The sequence below is a fragment of the Megalops cyprinoides genome, chromosome 10 (genome assembly GCF_013368585.1).
Source record: "Megalops cyprinoides isolate fMegCyp1 chromosome 10, fMegCyp1.pri, whole genome shotgun sequence".
NCBI classification, from domain to species: Eukaryota; Metazoa; Chordata; class Actinopteri; order Elopiformes; family Megalopidae; genus Megalops; species Megalops cyprinoides.
Genome location: NC_050592.1, coordinates 12,928,143 through 12,950,318, shown reverse-complemented (window position 1 = coordinate 12,950,318; position 22,176 = coordinate 12,928,143). Strand labels below are relative to the sequence as shown.

The window sequence follows — 22,176 nt, the reverse complement described above, 5'->3', positions numbered from 1 at the left end:
ATGGACAGAGTTCATGGACAGAGACACCTTACTTTAAACATGGTACTTGATGCATTAATGATAGTTAGTGTAATATTTTTTAGGAAAAGTACTCTTAATTTTATAGAACTTTTTACCTTTACCAGACAGTGTCTGCTATAATTCTAGAATGGGTGCAATTGACAAAAATTTATAATTTGTAATCATAAAATCAGTGTTGGGAATTTTAAGTTTAAACTGGTTGCCAAAATGCCATGTGCTGTATAATGTGCACATAACCTGTGATATCAATGATGCGATGTGTAAATTAAGTTTGAGAAATGCAGGAGCTACGTGAAGTGCCCAAAATATGAGGTAGTTTTTTACTGTGATGTTGTGCATTGTATTGTGAATCCACACAGTGCCCTCTTGTGGTGATCTATATTTCTCAGCTTCAGCTGAACTGCGAAGCAAAACAAAACCTGTCTCAATAAATTTTGATGTTTGAATCCCCACATAAGTTACTTTAATGAAATACCAGTTGCAATGAAAAGTGAATATGATTTACATTGATAACATGCACAGCTCTAGTCTGGCTCCTGTGACATGTGACCTTTTAATTTTGTCAGGATACCATGTTTCTCCTACAAGGGACTCATAATTCACAGTACACCAGGATTCTTCAACTGATGTTTTTGTTTTGTTAATAAGCTGAGGGCAACCTTAACATTACACATAACACGCAATATGTCATGCAAATGTCTGTTTTTTTGGCTTAGTAAGAGAAATTTGATTTCATCTTCATTTTGTACATTTTGTTTTAGTTAATTGTCTGCTATAATTTTTTCAGCATAATGTATGCTCATTGTTCTGAAATCAGCATTCATTGATGCTCTAGTACTATTCTAGCACTAAAGGGTTAACTTTGGCCTCGAAGGTCTGCAGAAAAAAAACTCTAATCAGATCCTAAACATTCACTGCCCTTCTGGCAAGGTCATGGGGGTCACGATTCCTTGCTAACTGTCCTGTCCCCCTGTCCTTCCCTCGGGACACAGCCCTTGAGGCGTAATCGTGATATCCAGTGCATGGGACCTAGAAGAGGCTGTAATCCATGCCCAGGGGAAGAGTAGGGCCTCTTTCAGGTGCACCTGCACTGATTTCAATGACAGGTCCACCCTGACTGACTCAGGCTGCTGACCTGGATAAGATAAGAAGTAATCTCCTGAAGCTCTGCTTGATTAGCTAGTTGCAATTTGAAGTTCAAGTAGTGTATACCATGAAAGCATTGTTTTCTTGTTTTACTTACATATAGGTGCATTCAGACAAAAATGCAGGACAGAAGAGTAGTCATGTAGGGACCAACACCGTTTGGCCATATCTATAAGAGTGATAATCCAGGTCCAAGTGTAACTGCACTGAAATTGCGGTAGATTTCCATTCTGATTGTCAAAGTGGTTTTGTTCTCTTTTTGATGGTATTTTTCCCATGGCAACCCATCATTCTAATAACAATATTAACATTAAACTACTGTTTTCTGTATAGTTGACCATGTTTTAGTAGAAAACAGTAATGCTTTGGTTAAAAATAATACAGGAAAAGTGACAGGAATTCTGAACACTAACTGGATTTGCATACATTTCAGGGTCAAACAGATAGTTAGAAAAAATGAGAACTATATAACTACAACATTTATACAACAATTTATAACTGTTTTTAATAAAATCACGAGCTAATCTTCTGAGACTTGGCATTCAATATTTGCATTGGTAATATAAGAGAACCACAGAACCATAGCGATAATTATGTATCAAAATAACAATTTAAATCCACCTGTCTGCTATGCATTTATCATCTACTTCATACTGTCAAATTGACAAAAGGCATTAGTCACTGCTAAAGCTAGACCATTCATCAACACACTTTAAATGATAGGTGGAATAAGTGGAAACTGCAGAGAACTGTGACCGTAAGGTTAGTGAATGAGGTCAAGCAAATTCATTTCACACATGATAAAGGCTACAAACTAAATGGGGGTGGTCATATGAGGAGGTAAAGGCACTAGTTATTGATTGTTTTAGGCTTACATTTCGGAAATCCTAGTGATGTTCACTGAAAATAACAAAACAAAAAGTTACTTTCTAGTTATCATTTAACATGTGCAGGAGGTAGATCAAAGACTGGAAACACCAAAAGAAAAAGTACTTTTTTGAAGCAACTAAGTCACAATTAAAAAGGAGTCTACACCTGTTTCACATTAATGTCAGCACTAATTACCAATATGTATCTGTTCTACAATGCAATTTAAATTTGGTGAAAATCTGTAAAATTCAAAATTAAAATAAATAAAACAATGAAATTCTGAAAAAAAAATCAGTTTGAACTTTGAACATGACAGCCCATAGACATCACCATTGATGACCAGCTAGCTAGCAACAGCAACTGGCTAGCAACCAAGTTTAGCTAGCAACTAGCTAAACTTGTACACACTCAGAAATATTAACCCCGAAGTGTACAAGGCAAATTCCTAAGTGTCTACATCATACCACCACCCATATTACTTCTTAGTTAGTTTCACTAATAATTTTGCTGTACCTAACTAGCAATTTATGTTTATGCACTTCAGATTAATGTTTTTTCCAAGTGTTTTCCCCAGATACAGTTAACTAGAGAGTAGATAGTGGGATTTAGGATGGATACTTCTACTACTTAGGATGGATACTTGAAAAACCAAAAAAACAAAATGTAACAACCTCTTGTGTCTATGAAAATGGAATATTGGTCAGGAAATCACCACAGAAAGCTATATACAGACACTCTGTTGTTGCTTTGATGAAGAAAGAGAATAAATAATTATTTTACAAGAAAACATGGTCTTTTATTTGACACAACTATCAAAAATAGCTACCACGCCTTTTCAGTCTGCCAAACAGGAAAATACACAAGGAGAAAATTCCATTCTGTAACGGGAAACATGGTAAAGTAATGGAACAAGTGGAATGAAATTTGACCATTAATATTTCAATGTAATAACTGAATTGAAATCCTCATTTTCTGTTCATTTACGCAACTAAATAAATCTATTTTACACCCAGACAGTAGAAGGAAAAGTTTTATTTTGTATGGCCAATCTAGACCCCTGATGTCCTCTTTCATTCAGGTTTTACCCTCACCAGTCACCAGCAGTCAGTTGATTCACGGAATAACAGGTTATCTAAATACCTACCTATCAAAGACTGCAAAAGCTTGAAGAACATGAGGCGGACTGAAAAACAGGAACTACTGTGGCACTTGTGGCTGAGGACAGCTCCCCACTACTGTAATCTACAGTAGTTTATTGTATGAAAAATATCTAAACTTCATAAATGCTAAATTTAAGACAAAAAATCTAAAATCCCTACTCTTCATCATTGGTAAGGAGCAGCAGTGGGCAGTATATTCCAATTAGGTTGGACACCTTGGGCCATTGAGATAACATTGTCCTACTACTCACAGGGCCATTTGGAGTAGGTAGTATTTTCAATTTCCCTCTTAAGGCAACAAAACAGCAGTTAAATAATACATACCTGAGGACATAAATGGTGCTTATCCATCAGGGACATCACTGTTTTTAGTCATAACTACATACAAAGTGTCATACTTTCAGCTTTTTGAGACTTCTTGATGGGTCTTCATTCTTCCCCCATCAAAGGAGTCTGTGTTATCAGCCCAATACTGATAAACCAAATAACAAGTCTGACTGCCATAGTGTGATTTGGCTGTCATAGCAGTGACCTGTAAATTCCAGCCTAACATGGGAAATGTGTCCCATCACTGACAAAGTCATTTAGTAGCGCTCCTTGGGCTCGCTGAACTTGCGTTTCTTTGGGACAGGGGCTTCACCTTGACTGAAGGGAAATGCAAATTGGGACATCTGCAGATCAAAGATGGAGAGGTGAGGAGCTGACATTTTAGGTTCATCAGAGCATCAAAGGTGTTACAAGTGAATACCTTGATAATGCACTGGTAATGTATTTTATGCACAATACTGTTGATTTGGTTGAGTCAGAGCAAAATGCACTCTGGTCTGGGTACCAAACACATAGACAGGGAAATACTGGGCCTCTCCTTTATATCCACAGAGGGACAACAGATCTTCCTCCAAGACCTCTTGGCTGCAATTACTTTTTATCAGTGCAGATGTTAAGAATATATTCCATAGTACACAACAAAAACACCAAAGTGTAAAAATTGTAGAACTGAAAAACAGAAATGGATTATTAATGTAAATTTTAACAAAGCATCAATCAAACATGACTACCAACAAAGACAGATTTGAATCCTTCTACTGAAAACAGAAAAGGTACCCGCAGATTTGCCGAGGGCAGAAGGTCAAACAGATTTTAGGTGACATGTTAATGACTTCATTAGTGCTGTAAGGATAATCTCTGGCTCTGATCTGGTTCAGTTTGCCTTGGGGGCGGAGATGTGTGTGGAATCTTTACCTCTTTGTTCCCTTGTGGAGAGGACCTGCTCCTGTTGATGCTGCATGCCTCTGTGTCCTTCATCTGCTGCACAAGCAAACCACAATTGTCTCTTGACACTATGCACTCATTCACAATGGAAAATGATAAAGTACACGCACACAGAAATTGCTGTTCTAAAAGTGTTCAGATATAAAGAACACTTGTTCAATGCACAAATTAGGTTACATATCCAAAATGTGAAGGTGATCATATTTCCAAATACATACATGCATACATATGTGAATAGGTGCATTTTATTGTTTTCTGTGTGTGAGTAAGCCTGCTGCTGAGTCATAATCCTCTGGTACAAACAGACATATCACATGTGCTTCAGGTCAGAATATGGTAACAGGCTCTCAGTCAGAATGACACATATAAACTACAACACAACTTCACAAAACTGCACAGCAACAGAAGAGAACTCCCTTTATCAGCTAAGGTGCAATAGGAAACAAGACACACCCCGTCACAAACCTATCACGAGTGATGCTCTCAAGGGCTCCATTACATCAAATCAACCTGTCCAGACTTGTCATCATGACCTGACTGGTAAATCTAACACAGGAGTGGAGCACTGAAAAGGACTGTTTCAACCGGCAAAATACCGTCTTGTGCCTGCCCACACTTGTGCTATTTCAATGCCGCTAACACCTGCACCCATGACATTTTAACAAAAAATATCCTGCTTGTGCCCACAGCACTATATTCCTATACTTCTGAGATAAATGTCAAAGGCTTGATGGATATTTCTATCCATACCAAAGCAATACAGTAATAAATCTAAAAATATTCAAAGTACCTAGTGGGCATCAAAACACCTCCACATAATCTATCACACTCAGTTCTGTGGTTTTGACTAGATTGCCATGAATAAGCAGCATGTCTTCTGTTTCTGTAAGAAACTGAATGAATTCACATATGCTTGCTGAGTTTTCCACATTAGGCTGCCAGTTTTCACCATTAGTCAAACACCAATACAAAACATTTACACCATTGCACACTGCATTGTTAAAGGTATCACAATATTACAATATTGTGGTATTACAATAGATACTATGTATTATCCTGAATTTAAAGCATCACTCAAACAAAAAATTACATACTGAGAATATTTTTGTGAATATATAAATTTTTTTGCTCAATCGATATGTTGAAAATATGTAAATTATTTCTGTTTTGATATACTGAGATATACTTCTGCAATATATTCTTGGGCTGAACACATATTTCTCAAGATATTACAATATATTTCATTTTCATATGGGCAAATATGGAAAGGAAGGAGCACCATCTATGAACTAGGAACTGAAAAGAAGCAGAAAACAAAAAGGTATTGCAGTTATAAATTCATTCGACTCAGTTATGCAAGGTAATCTGAAGCCTATCACCTCTGTTCAGTCATTTTGACAATGGTATTAAATGTATGTTAGCCAGCCAATTGTAAATGTGATTGTTACAAAAAACATAATGACTTAATCACATTTATAAAATGCTCTACACAAAATTTTCCATGACTTCCCATGATTTCTGGGATGAGGTTCCCCCAGGAATGTATGACATATAGTCTAAAGCTAATCACATATTTGGCCAAGGTTTATAGTATGATTCCTGTCTGGCCAGATATTTGCCTCAGTAAAAAGTGTAGTTGTGGCACTCAGGCTTCATTTAAGTCTCAAGTTACTGCTTGAGAGACATGTAGTTCCTAGCATTCATGCCTATGACCCCTTTTCAAAGACTAGACATGCTGAAAAACAGCACCAGAGTGGGATGTTATATTGCCATGGTAACACATTGGCCAGAGCAGCAGTGAATGCCTGAGATATTCAGGTCTCTTCTTAATGACAGCAGATATTTTCAGACTGGCTATTATGCAACAGCCAGATATTGATCAGCTCTTTGACCCATCACTGTATCAACATGCTGTGAATGTCACTGTGAGTGAAGAAATATAATGACTGAAGTATAGGCTAGTCAGACATTGCTTCTAAGAATTAAATGTGTCTTCCTAAAATTAAGTCAACTATATGTTGTTTAAATATGGTGGATCACCTCATTTCTGCCTTTTTTCTGCTATCTGCTAATTACACAGAGGTACTGTTGTTAATTTATTGGAATTCCCTCATTTATGAGTGAGGAATACTACCATTTCTACACTACAGAGGGCAGGCAGAAGCCTGCATGTGTGAGAGTGCCTGTTGGGGTAAACTTGCCACTGAGGATTTAATAATGCGGCCACTCCTTGTCCTCCTTATGGCCACCTCCATGTCCGAGGTCTTCTTCACCAGGCTGTCCACCTGTGCACAGGACACTCTTATTCAGCTCCTGCCTCTGGTTCAGTGCAACTGGTCTGGTCTTAACTGGTATTACAACTCTGAGTAGAACCCTCCAGGTCCTCTTAAACAGTGATGTGACACTGACACAAAAGATGCAATTATTTCAATAGTAGACAGATATGTGTCTTTGTACTGCAATAATGTTAAAATATTTTGGCAATATATTCAGCCAAGAAGGATTCAGCATTCAGTTTTTATTGAATGTGATTCCTTTAGTGAGTTTGAGTGGGCACTCACCTGGGAGAATTGTGCATTATCCAGCTGAACTTCTTCATGACCAACAAAAGCAACAACAAACCATAAAATTAAATTATGTTTTTAAAGCAGTCAGTATTTCTACAGGCATTCCATTTAAAAGTTACAAAATACTGTTCTTTTACTATATCATTACAGTTTTTCACAACTGTTCCTTTTCCATAAAGGACTTACCTGAATTTTCAAAGTCGGTTTCACTGTGATGATTCTTCCTGTCCTTTTCCACTGGCAAGTGATCCTTAAATAAACATGGGTGTGCAGCCATGTTTTAATAAACTACATAGATTAAGGTAAGCTAAGGTGAGAATCTATACACTGCTTTGTCAGCCTTTCTGATTAGAATTAAGAAATGCAGTTGACAGTTTTTAACCCAAAGCAAACAAGCTAGCAAAGCTATGAGAAGTTGCAGTTACCAGTAAAGTTTACCAAAATGAAGAGGCCAAAAATTTGTTAAAGACTAACTCACAATATAAAATGCAAATGTAACTCACTGGCATGTTATCATTGCAGTGCATCTGTTCTCAACTAATTAAACTAATCCATGCCAGATTTTGGTGGCTAACAAACAGCTAGCTAGCTTTGTCAATAAAAATGCAGTTTTGTCTTCTTATAAGGACGAAATAAGAAAATGTAGGTCCAGCTAACATTACCAATTGTCATTATTACTGTTGTCTGATATGCTTTCTGCAAGCAACCTTGCTGGCTAACTAACTTTACTTAGCACTGCTTGCTTGACTAGCTACCTAGCTGCTATACATCCTTAGTAACATACTATACTACCTGTAATCTGCCCACTCCAAGCCATATCACTAGGGAGATAACAAAGGACTACTTTGGACATGCTCAATTAGCATGGAAATCCATTCTAAAAAATTATATATTCAGAATACTTTTTCACATATTCATTTACATGCATTGTATATTCATGTATATAATGTTTTAATTGTATCTGCAATATATTCTTGGGCTGAATAGCATATTTCTCAGCATATTACAATACATTACATTTTCGTATGAGAAGGGAGAAAGGAGTGTGTGTGTATGAGTTTTACCTGTTTGATGGGTTGACATTTGTTCATGGAGGCCTGATCTTCCACCTCCATCTTCATGGCCCACTTTTCCTTGTCACAAATAGACTCCTCCTCATCCACCTGCCCAGAGAGTAACAGGTGCCAACAAAGACAACTTCGTCACCACCCGAGCATCACCTTATTATTGTTCACATACCTACTACTTGATTTAACCGATTAAAACACTGACACTGCGCCTGAGCTGCTCTGAAAGTTGGAAAATTTGACTCCAAGTCCCTCCAGGACAAACATCTCAAAAGTATTACACGTGGTCGTTGCTTTTAAGACATAATGCTGTCTGGAAATCCCTGCGGTAAACCAGATCATCAGGAATGAATCTAACTCTTATTTTCCCACAAACAAACAACAATAGAAGTGCTAGAACTACAAAATAATAATTAAAAAAGGCCAGACATATCTGGAGTATGACCGAGTATGAGGAATGCACGCAATATCTCAGTATGTCAAGAGTGTGATGTGCCTGCCATAAGTTTGAAAATTTACAGCACAATTTCAGCATGTAAGGACATGCACTATGTGCTGTAAGATGTGGGGCTGCTTTTGTTCACCTGGATTAGTTCATATTAAATAGTTGTGCACTATTTTAACTGAGGCTGTGTTCAAACATTGCTTGCTGATCAGACGGGAAATATGTGTGCTGTGTAAATGTACTGCACAATTAAGTAAATCAACAACAACTACTGAAAGCTCTTGTCTCTTTTTTGTAATAGGGGTGGGGCTAGGGGTGGGAGAGGCAAAATACATTAGTGACCAAACTATATCAACTGCAAAAATGTTGCTACTGTAGGCTGATCTGGGTAAGGACATTTGGAAAACAAACAGTTTGGTAATGATCTGTAGTAATCTGCAAGTGCAGCTTCTTATTTTGACTTGACCATACCTGTTCCAGCCTCTCCCTCTCTGTAGTCACATCCACCTTGAGTGTGTGAAACGGGGTGACCACCTCCCCCATCGTCAGGTGCACGGGTTCCTTCTGAAACACCATGCTGTCACTGTCTCCCTCCTTAAAGCCAGGAGGTTGATACTCCTGAGGGGTAACTGAAAACAAACTCAAATGTGAGGTATTACCTACCACACTGCCTCCTGGTGTTCCTTTATGACACCTACAACAGCTGCTGTTTTGATACACTTGCATCATAAATAAACATACTGGCTATCTTTTAGAGATGGCAGCTTGTTCATAATTACAATCATATTGAATAAGAAGTGTCAACTGAACACATGAGGATTGTCCTCATGATTCCAGATGGATATTGGGAAGTGAGTTTTCAAAGAGCTCTGGGCAAAGTCAATTTTTTTTTAATCCACATGGATACAGGAGATATATTAGGATTACCTTCATCATAGTATGAGAGTTTCATGTTGAGACAAACGCTGTCAGGTAATGGCCCCAGGTTCTGCATTAGCATGTAGAGTTTGCGCACTAGGAGGATGCTTGCTCTCTTGATATCACTACAGCCCATCTTTGCTACTTGCCTCTTGTTGTTGTGGCTATGAGAATGGAAAATTGTGAAACAAGCTGATGATTGTTTGCTTCATTAACAGGTCAGAAATTAAATGCCAACAGATCTACCAGGCAAACGCTCACAAGTGTACGTCCCTACAGGAATTCTGAGGTATAAGGGATAACAATATATTCGGACCAATACTAAGCCCTTTGTACAAAACAGTAAGTAAAGACCTTTCATAACTGTTACAGTACTTACATTCCTAACTGAATGTGAAATAAAATTCAATGCATAAGATACTGTATCTGTCTAAAGTTAATCAAGCCTTACCTTTCAAATTCAATTTGCGGTCCCTTCTCTGTGTATTGGATTTTGAACTGGTAGCATTCTGTAACCTTCTAAAAGTGAAGCAGCAAGAACTATTTTCACATCATAACTCTACGTCAACAGCTGTCAGTTCTATAAAATCTGATCCTTCCGCACAATGAACTGTCAAAGACTTCTGTTTGCATTTAACATAAAGTTTTAATAATAATACGAGCACTGCCTTGTTTTTTCTGAAAAATATACATACATACATGCATATATACATATATATTTATAAACAAAATAAAACAAGATTTTGAGTCACTTGATTTATTACCTGAGGATTCTCTGGATCAGTGTAAATCTAGGAAATAAAAATATGTATTTCAGGTATTAACAATAAGCAATGCTTATAATGTTGAAATTGTGATATTTAAAGTCTATTTAAATATACTTACAGAAAGAACAACCATTCGCAACTAAGGAAAATAACATTAAGATATTAAATTAGTTGAAGATAAAATAAATAACGCAATCAACACAATCAAATTTTCTTTAAAATCCAATGTATGAATCCATGTTAAATTACGACAACACATCATTTTACTATTAGGCAGAACAAAAGCAACTATGTTCCAAATCCACTGGCATAAATACAATCCTAACTTAGGTCTGAAATATAAATGTTACTTGTCTGGCATATGAAGACCTTACTTAATGACTTACATATTTTTTCTGAAGGGCATCAAAGCACCCATGCATCCTGTGAACAGAAATGATAGCGTTTAAAAAATACCTTTACCTCAACCTACTTCAATATGAAGACTGTGCTGAGCTACTTAACTTGTTTTGTGGCTCAGAGCCACCATATTACCAACTATGAACACATCCTTTCAACTAAATCAAACTTCCAGGACAGCACTCCCAAAAAAATTAATTAGATGACTAACTCATTAATACTCTTCAGCTGTCATACTGGACTCCATGTGTCTCCCTCCATGTGTTTATCATGACTCGCACCAAAAAGTGAACTGTAATTGAGGCACTTCCCTAAATCTGCTCTGGGTCTCCCTCCAAACTGTCACAACCTGAAGATGGTTTAAGCCATGAAATAATTCAGGTAACACATTTACCACTGGACAATCTGACTGGCTCCTGGGCAGCTTCGCTCCTCCCTCAGTATCATCACCTTTTGCTCTGTAAGAGAGAGCACACTAGAGTTCCATACTTCTTTTTGTTTCCCCAGTGCTAGTTTCCAATTCAATGGTTACTCTCACTTGAGATAGATGGTAATCATTTATCCATAGAGCACTGAATAGCATTATTCTAGAAGTTGAGTAGAGGTGGTAGTGGTAGCTGAGTGGTATAATTTTGACATTTGCCTAACTTGCTGAGGAAAATCTTTTTCCTCAGACAATCCTATCCTCGATACAGTCCAAGACGTTGTTCCAGTGACTTGTTTCCTAGCAATGGCAGACAGGACTGCGGTTAGCCATCGACATTTGCAAGATAGCTGTTGTACTTACCTTTACTTAGTGGTCATCTTGTGGATGAAAAAAAAACTAAAACCCAACCAGATTTTTTTTTTATTATTTTTTTAATTATTTTCTTTTAGTGACAAACATGAAGAGCAAATGTTTTTATTCAAGAAAGTTTGTGACATTATTGCCAAATATACACTGGGTTCTGAGGTTCTAAAAGATACATGTATAGAAGTGTACCGAACCATTATGCAACTCATATGCAACTTTTGGTTAATTATAAATTATATGTTGGCTAAAAACAAGTACATGTACTTTCCACCACTTTCCATATGTATCTTGTGTGATGACACTACAAAAAAAAGTTTGCTCCATGTTTTGTGCTTTACCTTCAACGTATTTGCTCCCATAGGCTTTTTCAGGAAACAGACCCCTAAGGTAAGTGATGCAAGAGACTGCTATAGCCAGAAGTTTCTTCACCACAATCAAGGACTGCTGCTCTGTGGCAACTTCATTTGGCAACATCTGTGTACTCTTTAAAGTTACAGAACAGAAGGAAATATTGAACTATGGACCAAAAGACTTCCATAATGCAAGTGGTTTAACCAACAATGAAAGATCTATAACCAGTGTTCAATAACACTTCATTTAAGCTGGTCTAACATTATTTATAGAAAATATTACTTAGTGTCTAGCTATAAAAAAGTATGCCCAACCAGAAAATACGCATATTGCAGCCTTTCTTGTTTTTTAGTCTTTGCAGCTATCAATCTATTTGATGTATAGTTACCAAGTCTAAAATTCAGTAAAATAAACATCAATTGTGATTTTCTGTCTAAAGACCCAGTTAAGCTTATTTTGATTGTGAGAAATTTTACCAAGACTATAGTTACCTGGGTTTTCCTCAAACGTTGCTCACAAGCCATGGCAAAGGCGTTTGGTTTGAAACCCTAACGTAGCTGACGTTAAACAGAAAAGAGGGGACGTCATTGTGCTTTAAGAAGCTAAATTACGTTTTATTCTCTAGCCCTACTCAGCAAATTAATTAGACAGCGATCAATCTAACTTACTTAGCTAGCTACTTCCCTATCTTCTTTAGAATCACGAATAGTGGCTAGCCAGCTGGTTATCCTGAAATTATACTTTGGAATGAAAATACCTTCGTGAATATTTATGTAATCTAGCTATGTAATTTACACAGTGCTAATCATTCTAAGGTTAGATCCATGTACACAAATGTCTGGTATTTGCTAACGTAAGACAGATAAAGATCTAGCCAACTAACCTTGGCTGTCTACCCAGTACTATGCGAGCAATATGTGACTATTACGCTAGTTACGTAGTCAGTTATGAGCCTTAAAGCAATTACTGAAATGTATTTTAAAGCTGTTTAAATTAATTATACTCACACGTAAGTTTAGTAAATTGATTCAGCGATAAGACGACTATCTTCACCAAAACCCCTGACAACCGTTTGTCAGGAGCGTCTCTCGAGCTTCCCGCCACAGCCACCTCGGTACTCTATAACCAATCATCTGCAGCGCCCTCCTCTTGTTAGGTAAGGAAACAGCACACTTTCCAAATATCAAATGCTGATAACTGGAACGTTAATGTCGTTGACTATACAGCACCTACATAACAAGTTTAGCTTGTATACATGTATGTACGTACATGCAGAACTTGTTTGAGGGTTTTACCCCATTGTTTAGCTAGTTAGAATACCCTGGAATGCTGCAGAGGCTGTCCGACGCGCCTTGACAGTACTTGGTCTTGGCATGTAGATTTGTCGGTACGCTTTCCGTAATTGACACCCACAGTTGACACAGTAGACAGCTAGCTTGTCTCTTTGGTAAGCACCCTTCTCCTCTTGGTCTGTATTTCCATTTCTGTATTGGGTCGTCTGTGGCTTTCATCTGTATAACAAAACTTTTGTTGCCAACATTAGGTAACTAAACATTAACATAGCTGCTTTATAATGAACAACCTTTATTTTGTGCTGGAAATAATGTTGATCATTATAAGTCTAACAAAAACGGATGTCAAAACAACTATTGCCTGTCTCGGGTTTGTGTACACATAATTACACACACTCGTGGCCTTTATATAATCTCCATAGCAACGCCTTCGTCGTTCAAAACGCCATATTAATTCACATATGCTACGCACTTCTCTTTAAGCAAGTAGATTTGCATAAATAGGCCTTGCACTGAGTAAATCACAAAAATAATTCACATTTTGCAAGTCTTTCTACAGACTATACAGACTACTTAATATGTATGAGTATCGTTTAAAGTTTTTATTTTTCTCTAAACTTTTAAAAAAATATATCCAGGCCGTTCAACTGGATCTTCGTACTGAGATGAACGAAATTATTTGGTTAAAAAAAAGCCGAACTCACTATTATTCACTGACATGCCCACGAACAGACCCTGCTAAGAGTGAGCCGTAGAACATGTTAGTCCAAACAACCCACGCCCACTATCCATCCTTTTATGGCCATTGGATAGGTAGACATCAGTCATCATAGAAGAGTTTACTTGAAGTCAGACATTGGGTATTTTGTAACTCTAGCAAGGTCGTTTCTCAGATCATTGGCTACTGTAGATAGAGTCTTTCAGGGTGGGCGGTCCCGCTCGATGACGTCACAGACAACTTTCGCCATTTTGGAAATAGCAGACGCGAACTGGGATAGGGATAGCGGGGTAGCTAGCAAAACACCTGCAGCCCCTCCTGTTGAACCAAGGAAAAGGAGCGCGACAGCCTGCTAGTTAAAACATGTCGTCAGAAAATCAGGAGACAGAGGCCCAGTTGGAGTCTGGCGAGGAAAAACAGGTGGGTTTATTTATATATGGTATCAGTGACCAGGTAGCTCGCTAACTTCACCTGGCACGGCGTTTGTATTTGCCTGAGCCCACGTCAGTCACTATGGTTCAGTTTGTGTGTTGCTAGCTGTTAACCATACGAAAGGCTTCATACGCGGCTAGGTAGGTAGAAACGCACATGTAGTGTTTCCAAGTCTTGAACAGCACTGCTCAAGTCTTATTTTTAACTGGGTAGCTAAACATGGAAATACACTGGTTAGCTGGCTACCACTGTCTTGCTTGGACTCATATCTCGATTGGCTTGTGAGTTGTGCGGTCACAGAAACACTTGGATCTCATTGGTGTGTTGTTGTCAGGCTGCAGAAGTGTCTTCCGGGTATGATTTTGACAACAAATAGGCGCAAAAATGGTAGTACGTTGGAGAGGGCACGTCGTTAACAATGAGTAACAACACTTCTTTAACTAACAGTCCTTAAGATTTGTTGTGTATAATTGAATGTCAGCTCTTTTGATATTTACCAAACATACGGAGCCGCCGGGTATCTAACTAGTGCGGTTAGACAACCTAAGAAGGGAAGTTTTAAACGTGGAAATGTCATTAGCTGCCTAGTTGGTTCGCTGACAAGTTTAAAATACACACTTCAGCAATTATTGTGAGAAGTAGTTGGTGTACTTAGGCACCCTTTTTTGCATAACAGTTTCCTCTGACACACTGGTTAGTGGCCAATGACTTAATATAATTTTATTTCATGGGTGTATTAATAGCGACAGATTCAAGTTTAAAATAATAACCGGTGGCTTAAGGTGGACAAGAGATTAGCTGGAAGAATATGCAGAAGAAATACAGGTTTTGGATCTTCAGGTTTATAAGGGCCAGCGCCTTCCGTTCCTGACTTCATAAATTAGTTATTTAACTCACAGTTCCCTCAGTAAATATCAAGCTGTATAAATGGGCAACACATAAACACTGTGACTGTAATGTAAGTTGCTCTGGATAAGAATGTATGCTAAATAACAATAATGTAGTGTATTGTAAGGCTGTAGAGACAGAATACAACCTGAGGTGCAACTGTGGCTTACACTGTTGGTAGGTCAAGTAATGAAATGCAGTTTTGGAAAAATATTCATTATTCATTAAAAAAATGAGAGGGATGTGTACATTTGGTTTAGCTTTTTGCCTGTGGTTTGATGGCAGACAGCAAACAACTGATGTACCATGTGATCTGCAAAAACAAGATGTTTAATGTCCTCAGCCAGTGAACAGCGGAGGCTTAGACCAGTGGCATGTCCTATGCTGTGTATGTTATTGTGAGTGGAGTGGCTGACATATAGGCATATGTTTATGTCCTGTATTGTTAGGGATCCACAGTACAGAATCTGCCAAAGCTGTGAAAACAGCACATCAGCTTCAATTAAGAGCTGTTTTGTTTGCCATTGGTGTGTTCCTGGAAGAGATTCACAGACCCAAAACACACAGTGAACTCCCTCTTCAGACAATGCATTTATTGAACTGTTTGCTACTAGTGCATGTGCTAAAAGGAACCTTTGGACTCAATAGAATGCAAGTATACATTGCAAAAAGGATGACTCATGACACGTGATTGTTTTCTTTCGGAGCTGATTTCTGTTTTATAGTCTGAATTTCCCATGTGGGCTGCTTGGTTATGGCTTTTCTCCATATCATGGATTTCAGAGTGCTCTACAAGAGAGGGAGTGTTAAGAGTTTACAGCAGTATGTCACACGTTGCTGGTGGTTTGCCGCATAATACTGGGAAAGGAACTGAAAATATAAACAAATAAATCATTCTTCACATCCTTCATATGCACAAGTTTGGTTGAAATGTGCCTTTTAATATCTGAAAATGTTTTTTTTTTAAGATCCTGCTAGGTCATTCCTTGTGAAGGAAAGGCTATGCTTTTACTTTCTAAGCACAGCTAGAGATCAAGGGAATATGAGAATATAACTGCAGCACTCACTCACCGTTATTTTCACTGTGTTTGTTCAGAACTTTATGAAAGGGTGGGAAAAAAACTCCCTGGAGTGCGAGGTGAAACACCCGTCCTCTCTGTTCATAGAGGGTTTTGTATAGAATTATAGAAACTTCATTGTTTTACAGGAATCTCTGTTGATTCACGTCAGTGTCACTGGTTTCGCCTTATTACATATTCTGGCCACGTAATGAGGTTCAGGACTGTTAGGTTCATCAAAACAGTTCTTGCATTATTCCCGTAGTCTTACACCATGTTTTTTTCTGTCATTGATTTTCTCACTGACATACGTTTCCTTAAAGCACTGAATGCGGAGTCAGTTACTTTTGTCAGATTGCATCCCGCCGATTGGGCTTTTTTTTAGTTGAGAGGGTTTTATTTAGTCCAGTTTTGCTGATGACAAAGTGGGACCAACATCCAACTGGAGGGTAATGCTAGTGGAACCCTAATAATAGGATTAATTATTTTATTGTGCATGCTAGCGGGTGATATTTTGTTTGAGAACATACCATGTTCCTCTGTAGCTCACTTTAATCAGATGATTGTGAGGAGTAATTTTCTGACAGGATTGTTTCTGTCAGCAGGACTCCCAGGAGAAGAACTCAAATCCAGTAAAAGAAGAGGAGGCCAAGCTGAAAGCCAAGTACCCCAACCTGGGGCAGAAACCAGGGGGCTCAGACTTTTTGATGAAAAGGCTACAAAAAGGGGTAAGCTGAGTCCTCTCAGTCTCACCCCACTGAAAACATAATCATGGTTATACAGTGTGGTTATACAATATATCTCAGCCAAGCTGTCTGGATTATGTCCTGTACCCAGAGTTTGTTCTTTGCACATAAATTATCAACAAGTAGAAAGAAAGTACAAAAAAATCCATGAATTCTGTTGAATAAGATTTTTTTCCAGTTTATTTATTATATCAAACTTTGTTTGACACATCTAAATGCATGGAGTTATTTGACTTTGGGGAAAATGTTTATCATTCAACAAATGTATTATACACAATTAGACAGATGTCTTTGGGAAATTAAACTGGAACTGAAGCAATATAGTTGTGGACTGACAGAGTGCAAAATGACTAGACCATTCTAAAGAAGGGAAACTTGTCCACATAACAACACAGAATGTGTGTCTTTTGGACATCCATACATTCACTCTTTTCCCAGTAATCTGTTTGACCCAGTGGAGTGTAGTTGTATTTGTATGCATCCACCTGTTCCAAGACTTAACTCAGATTATAAATATTGGTTTTATTTTTCATGTAAATCGCTCTCTTTAAATGGCAAACAGCACATTATGAACATTCTTAAGTTAATGTCAGAAGATCAGCCCAAGTCATTATCAGTGATAACAGGCATTAATGTGGCATCCTGTCTCCTGCACAGCAAAAGTATTTTGACTCAGGTGACTACAACATGGCCAAGGCCAAAATGAAGAACAAGCAACTCCCCACAGCCGGGCCAGACAAAAACCTGGTGACAGGAGACCACATTCCCACGCCGCAAGACCTGCCCCAGAGAAAGTCGTCCCTGGTGACCAGCAAGCTGGCGGGCTAAGCACCTTGACTGCACCTCTGATTCCCCCATCCCGACCTAACCCATGCTCCTCTGCTAGGCTCCTCATGGTGATACAGTCTGCAAGAGCCCCGGAGTCAGCTCTGCCTCTAACATTCTGTTATGCAACTTCTCTTCCATCTCAGATTGGCAAATTTTGAAAGATCTAAAGATATATGTCGGCAAAGAATAACAGCGCATTTTCTCTGTGTGTGCATTTGTATCACTTGTAAGCTGAATTGCTAAACATCCTGTACAAGGCTGTCACAGGAATCATGCTTATGATGCATTTTCTGCAAGTGTAATCTTGGAAGAGCTTTGTAGTCATGGAGAAAAATTTGGAATGATCACAAAAGAAATTGGTGACAATGAAGGCAGTTAGTGAATAATGTTGTGAGGAAGGTCTTGAAAGTCTTGAGACAAGTTTGATTGCAGGCTTTGATAGCAGGATAATGAAATTTACAATCACTAACAAGCTTTCTTTTTAAAATAGATGCATTGATGCAATTTATCTGTTCTTACCAAATAAGAGAGGAAGTAAGAAGTAGCAGGCAGCCACATGGAGCCCAGGTATTCCCTAAATCCCTTTACTCTCTACCCTCTCTACCTCCACAACATACCACATCTGCTACCCCTGCCCCACCTCCTGTATAACTGCACAGACAAAAATCAATGACTGTACCACACTGCAGCAGGGACAGGCGGCATCTTTTCATTTTCTGCTGCACTCTGACCTATGTGACTTCTGGTACCGGGACTAGTCTGTGGGGCCTCTCGATGTTTCGTTCATTCTCTTTGGAAATCAGTCAAGACGACAACCATCAAACAGTGCATGTGTCATGCCTGTGGAAGTTCAAAACTGCAACAAAGGCAAAGGAACAAGATTCGTGTTCGAAATCAGTTACTTAGTCTTTTAGCTCTGTCTTCTCTCTTTTTGTGTATTTGAATGGCTTGCCACCTCGCGTGGTTTTGGTGTTGGTTTTGTTTGAAAACCCTCCTAAATTACAATGTCTAAAGATCACTGCTGGTTTGGCTCAGGTAATGGCCATTCTCCTAGATGGGGAGAGGGTGTCCGAAAGTTTGTTTGAGTTTAAAATTAAAGACAGCCAGGTCAATGTGTGAACTGAATCCATTTCCTTTGCTTTGGGAAATGATTTCCAGTGAAATCTGTGAAAAGGTGTCCCTCTCCTGGGTATTAAATGCTTTACTTTCTTAAATCAGCAGTAATTAATTTGTGTCCCCACAACAAGCCTTAATGATTAGTATGAAATTGCCAGACATAGAAACACACTGTGTTTTGAATTATATTTTTGTACAGTGTTTAGAAATGGGACATTTACTTGTTTCACAAAACACTTCATGTCTTTCTCTTATATGGGAATATATTTCATTATCAATATATCCACGATGATATACTGGGCACAGTGAAACTTTAATCCACATCTGTTGCACATTTATTCAAGCATTTTCCACAAAAAAAAGAAATTAAGACTAGATTGTGGTGTCAAGTGTCACGTTTAAATAGGGACTCCTGATTTTGTCATTGTTTTTAAAATCCAGTAGCTTGCATAATGTATACAAATAAGAACAGCCCAGCAATCTTCGCCATGATTAATTGTATCAGTAAATATAATATTGATTGTTCTATTTAAAGGTCATAACTGACTCCAGGTATAGATTGTAAAGGGAGGCTGTCTCTCCACAAGCAAGAAGTGGGTTAATGCATGCCCACATCTGCTGGCCGCAAGCATTAGCAAGATAAAACTCACCTATTTCTGCTTCCCAGTTGTGCTGTAATTAACCAGTTCATTTTTGACTGAGGGAGAGGGTAAGGAAAAAAAAATCAGACAGGGATTGAATGAAAGGTTCTTGCCATGTTGCTAATAACCAGGGATATGGGGTGATGGGAGCAATGAAAGGGAACTGTTTTGTATGTTCAGGAGCCAGAAAATGTCTGATATAAGCACTCCAAAGCTGTATGTGATTTCACTTATTATAATTGAGTTCATGTGGGAAGGTATTTGTGAGTGTAGGCATGTCAAACTGGAATGGAAATGGAAATGTAATGATGGGGAGTGGAAGAGGATGTGAGGTGCTTAAAACTGATAGAGTCTAGAAAGCATGGCTAAACTACTGTACGAGCTTTAAGCACAAAACTTTGGATTGTGTGATTAAATTTCAGCGTATTTAGGTAGCAGTGCTGTGTAACCTAACTGACCGTTTTAGCCTGAATCACAGAAAACTTTAAGGCTCAGCAGTCAGCTGAGACTTACGGCCATAATATAAGAGACACATGGTGAATCCCTGGCTTGTGTTCAGAGTGACAAACTACACTGGTCGCTTCTGGAACACACTGTACTTTTTAAGGTGTGTCAGTTTGATTCAAAACAATGTAGGGTTTCGTAATTCCCTGAGAAGGCTAAATGTATGCCTGATCTTAGCTGATGAGACACCAGTTTGGCTGTGGGTATCGGGTGGATCATGGCACATATTGAATCAAAATGACAGAGAATGCAATTAGGTAAAATATAAAGCTTTATAAGATGTATTAACTAAACAAGGTATTCATGGGCTATATGAGGAAATTATTGGAGAGGCTTGACTCGATAAACTATCCATTTTTCATATTTGTCAGGCCAGTTATGTTGACAGTGGAATACCAGTGAGGGATTAAGATGATGGAGACTGTAGTCACCTTGAAAGCCTGGGGTAAATAAAGAGGATAGACACTAAGTGTGCATGTGTGCCTGTGTTTAAGCATGAGTGCTTGTTTTCCTTTCTCTGACTGTTTTTATTTCATGAATTGCCATGGGGGAATCTGCTTATGTCATAGTCACGTTGTAAATAGACATACACTTCTTTCATTTTGATTGTTTTTGTAAGTATTCTATCTCAGTCAACTGTCTTGTCTGTACTTTTCTTCTCAGAAAGAGTTCTGGATTTTATTCTCATTGGGACATTTGTGTGTGTGAGGGCGTGGGGGGGGGGTGATTTTTGTGCTCTTTTACTTAGTGTTTTTTTTTTTTTTTCTGTTTTTTGACACTACTTCCACTGCACCCATTGCCTCCTTGGCTCTAATGCTGTGGCCCAGATGGTAGGGAAATGCTACTATGTACAAATATAAATAAGTGTAAGTGCTGCTGATTAAATGAATGACACAGATGGAAGCATATTCATGTTGACTTCAGACTTGACTCTAACCTCCTGTAGAGCTAAGTATTTATGCCAATCAGTTATAGTTTGACAGGCTTTAAAATGTGGTCCAAACCTTGACTGGGTAGGCAAGTGTCAACTGCTAACTAATAAATAGTAGATATAATGTATTATGATCCAGAGGTGTTAAGAAGAATGGCATGTCTTCATGACAGGTCTGCCAGCAACCTTTGGGACTTACCAAGGAGCCTGTCGTTAAGATAAGGTGAACCAAAATTAACATACAAAGCCTGGTGGGTGGTATCAGTTGACTCATAGTCTTTAAGGAATGTGGGTGTTGTCTGGGATCTTAGGAGCAGGTAAAACAGCCAAATCTAATTTATTGGGAGAAAAAAAAAAATGAGTGCTGGAACAAAGGCAGTGAGTAGAGGTGGACTGATTGGAAAGTCTAATTAGATCAAGACTATCTTTTCTAGGGATACATGTTGACATCTTTATTACATGTTTCAACCTGATGATTCAGAGGGTTCATTGTCCATTGGATATTAGGCTATCTGTGGAACAGTTGGTCATGGAGTGGTTGTGGCTCTTGCATGAAATTGCAGAGATTGCACAGATTGAGGTTTCTGTGCAACATAATTTGACGAGCAGCAAACTTTGTCATTATGTTAAAATGTCTGCTGCCATTTAGTGTAGTGGTAAATTATGCAGAATCAGAAAGTAAGTCTGAATATTGATATTCACATTGATTATTAGTATGATGATAAAAAAATCAGTGGGTATCACAGATCGTAATGGTATGGACTTGTTTTGAAGGCGACTAGCTTTGAGGTGGGTGATTATTTTGGGGGTAAAGCTTTGTAAATATTACACAGTGCAATGAAAGCAAAAGAGTAACCTAAACCACTATGTCCTGTGTCTTGTGCTAAGACATGTATGACATGTATGACATATACGAATGTAAAACAAGTGACAATGATACCTTTATACTGTAAAGATAGACTCATGTTTTCTTGCTCTGCCTAAATGTCGAGTTCAGTGACTAGATTCTGATGCAGATATTTTTATTCCTGTTTCAAAGGCAAGCAACACAGACATTGGACCCTGGCACAATATGCATGTCAGGGATTTTGGGAGCCCTATTGTCTCCTAGCATTGCAGTTTACATGTTGAGCAAGAAAATAATCCGTAAGGTAAAAAAGGTTCATTTCAAAAATTTCAGATTTATAAAGAATGTTTCATGTGTGGGAGAAGTGCTGAAAACTATTTGGCAGTATTTAAAATAAAT

General features: G+C 38.2%; 2 protein-coding genes across 3 annotated transcripts; one reads left to right on the top strand and one right to left on the bottom strand.

The window, feature by feature from the left end:
* Nucleotides 1-3,781: 3,781 nt before the first annotated feature.
* hormad1 (HORMA domain containing 1) lies at nucleotides 3,782-12,300 on the bottom strand. Its single transcript, XM_036538688.1, has 14 exons — nucleotides 12,268-12,300; nucleotides 11,764-11,908; nucleotides 11,027-11,090; nucleotides 10,620-10,656; nucleotides 10,352-10,372; nucleotides 10,231-10,257; nucleotides 9,918-9,985; nucleotides 9,476-9,630; nucleotides 9,020-9,177; nucleotides 8,101-8,199; nucleotides 7,223-7,286; nucleotides 6,671-6,768; nucleotides 4,440-4,505; nucleotides 3,782-3,868 (listed from the first exon to the last, which is right to left on the bottom strand). The coding sequence occupies exons 1-14, from the start codon at nucleotides 12,298-12,300 to the stop codon at nucleotides 3,782-3,784; spliced, it is 1,122 nt and encodes a 373-aa protein (XP_036394581.1).
* A 1,739-nt stretch (nucleotides 12,301-14,039) lies between these two features.
* ensab (endosulfine alpha b) lies at nucleotides 14,040-20,687 on the top strand. 2 transcript variants are annotated; one of them, XM_036539774.1, is made up of 3 exons: nucleotides 14,040-14,206; nucleotides 16,770-16,892; nucleotides 17,568-20,687. In XM_036539774.1, the coding sequence occupies exons 1-3, from the start codon at nucleotides 14,150-14,152 to the stop codon at nucleotides 17,736-17,738; spliced, it is 351 nt and encodes a 116-aa protein (XP_036395667.1). In that variant the 5' UTR covers nucleotides 14,040-14,149; the 3' UTR covers nucleotides 17,739-20,687. The 2 variants fall into 2 exon arrangements, with proteins under 2 accessions (XP_036395667.1, XP_036395666.1); XM_036539773.1 differs by having other exon boundaries at nucleotides 16,767-16,892.
* Nucleotides 20,688-22,176: the final 1,489 nt, after the last annotated feature.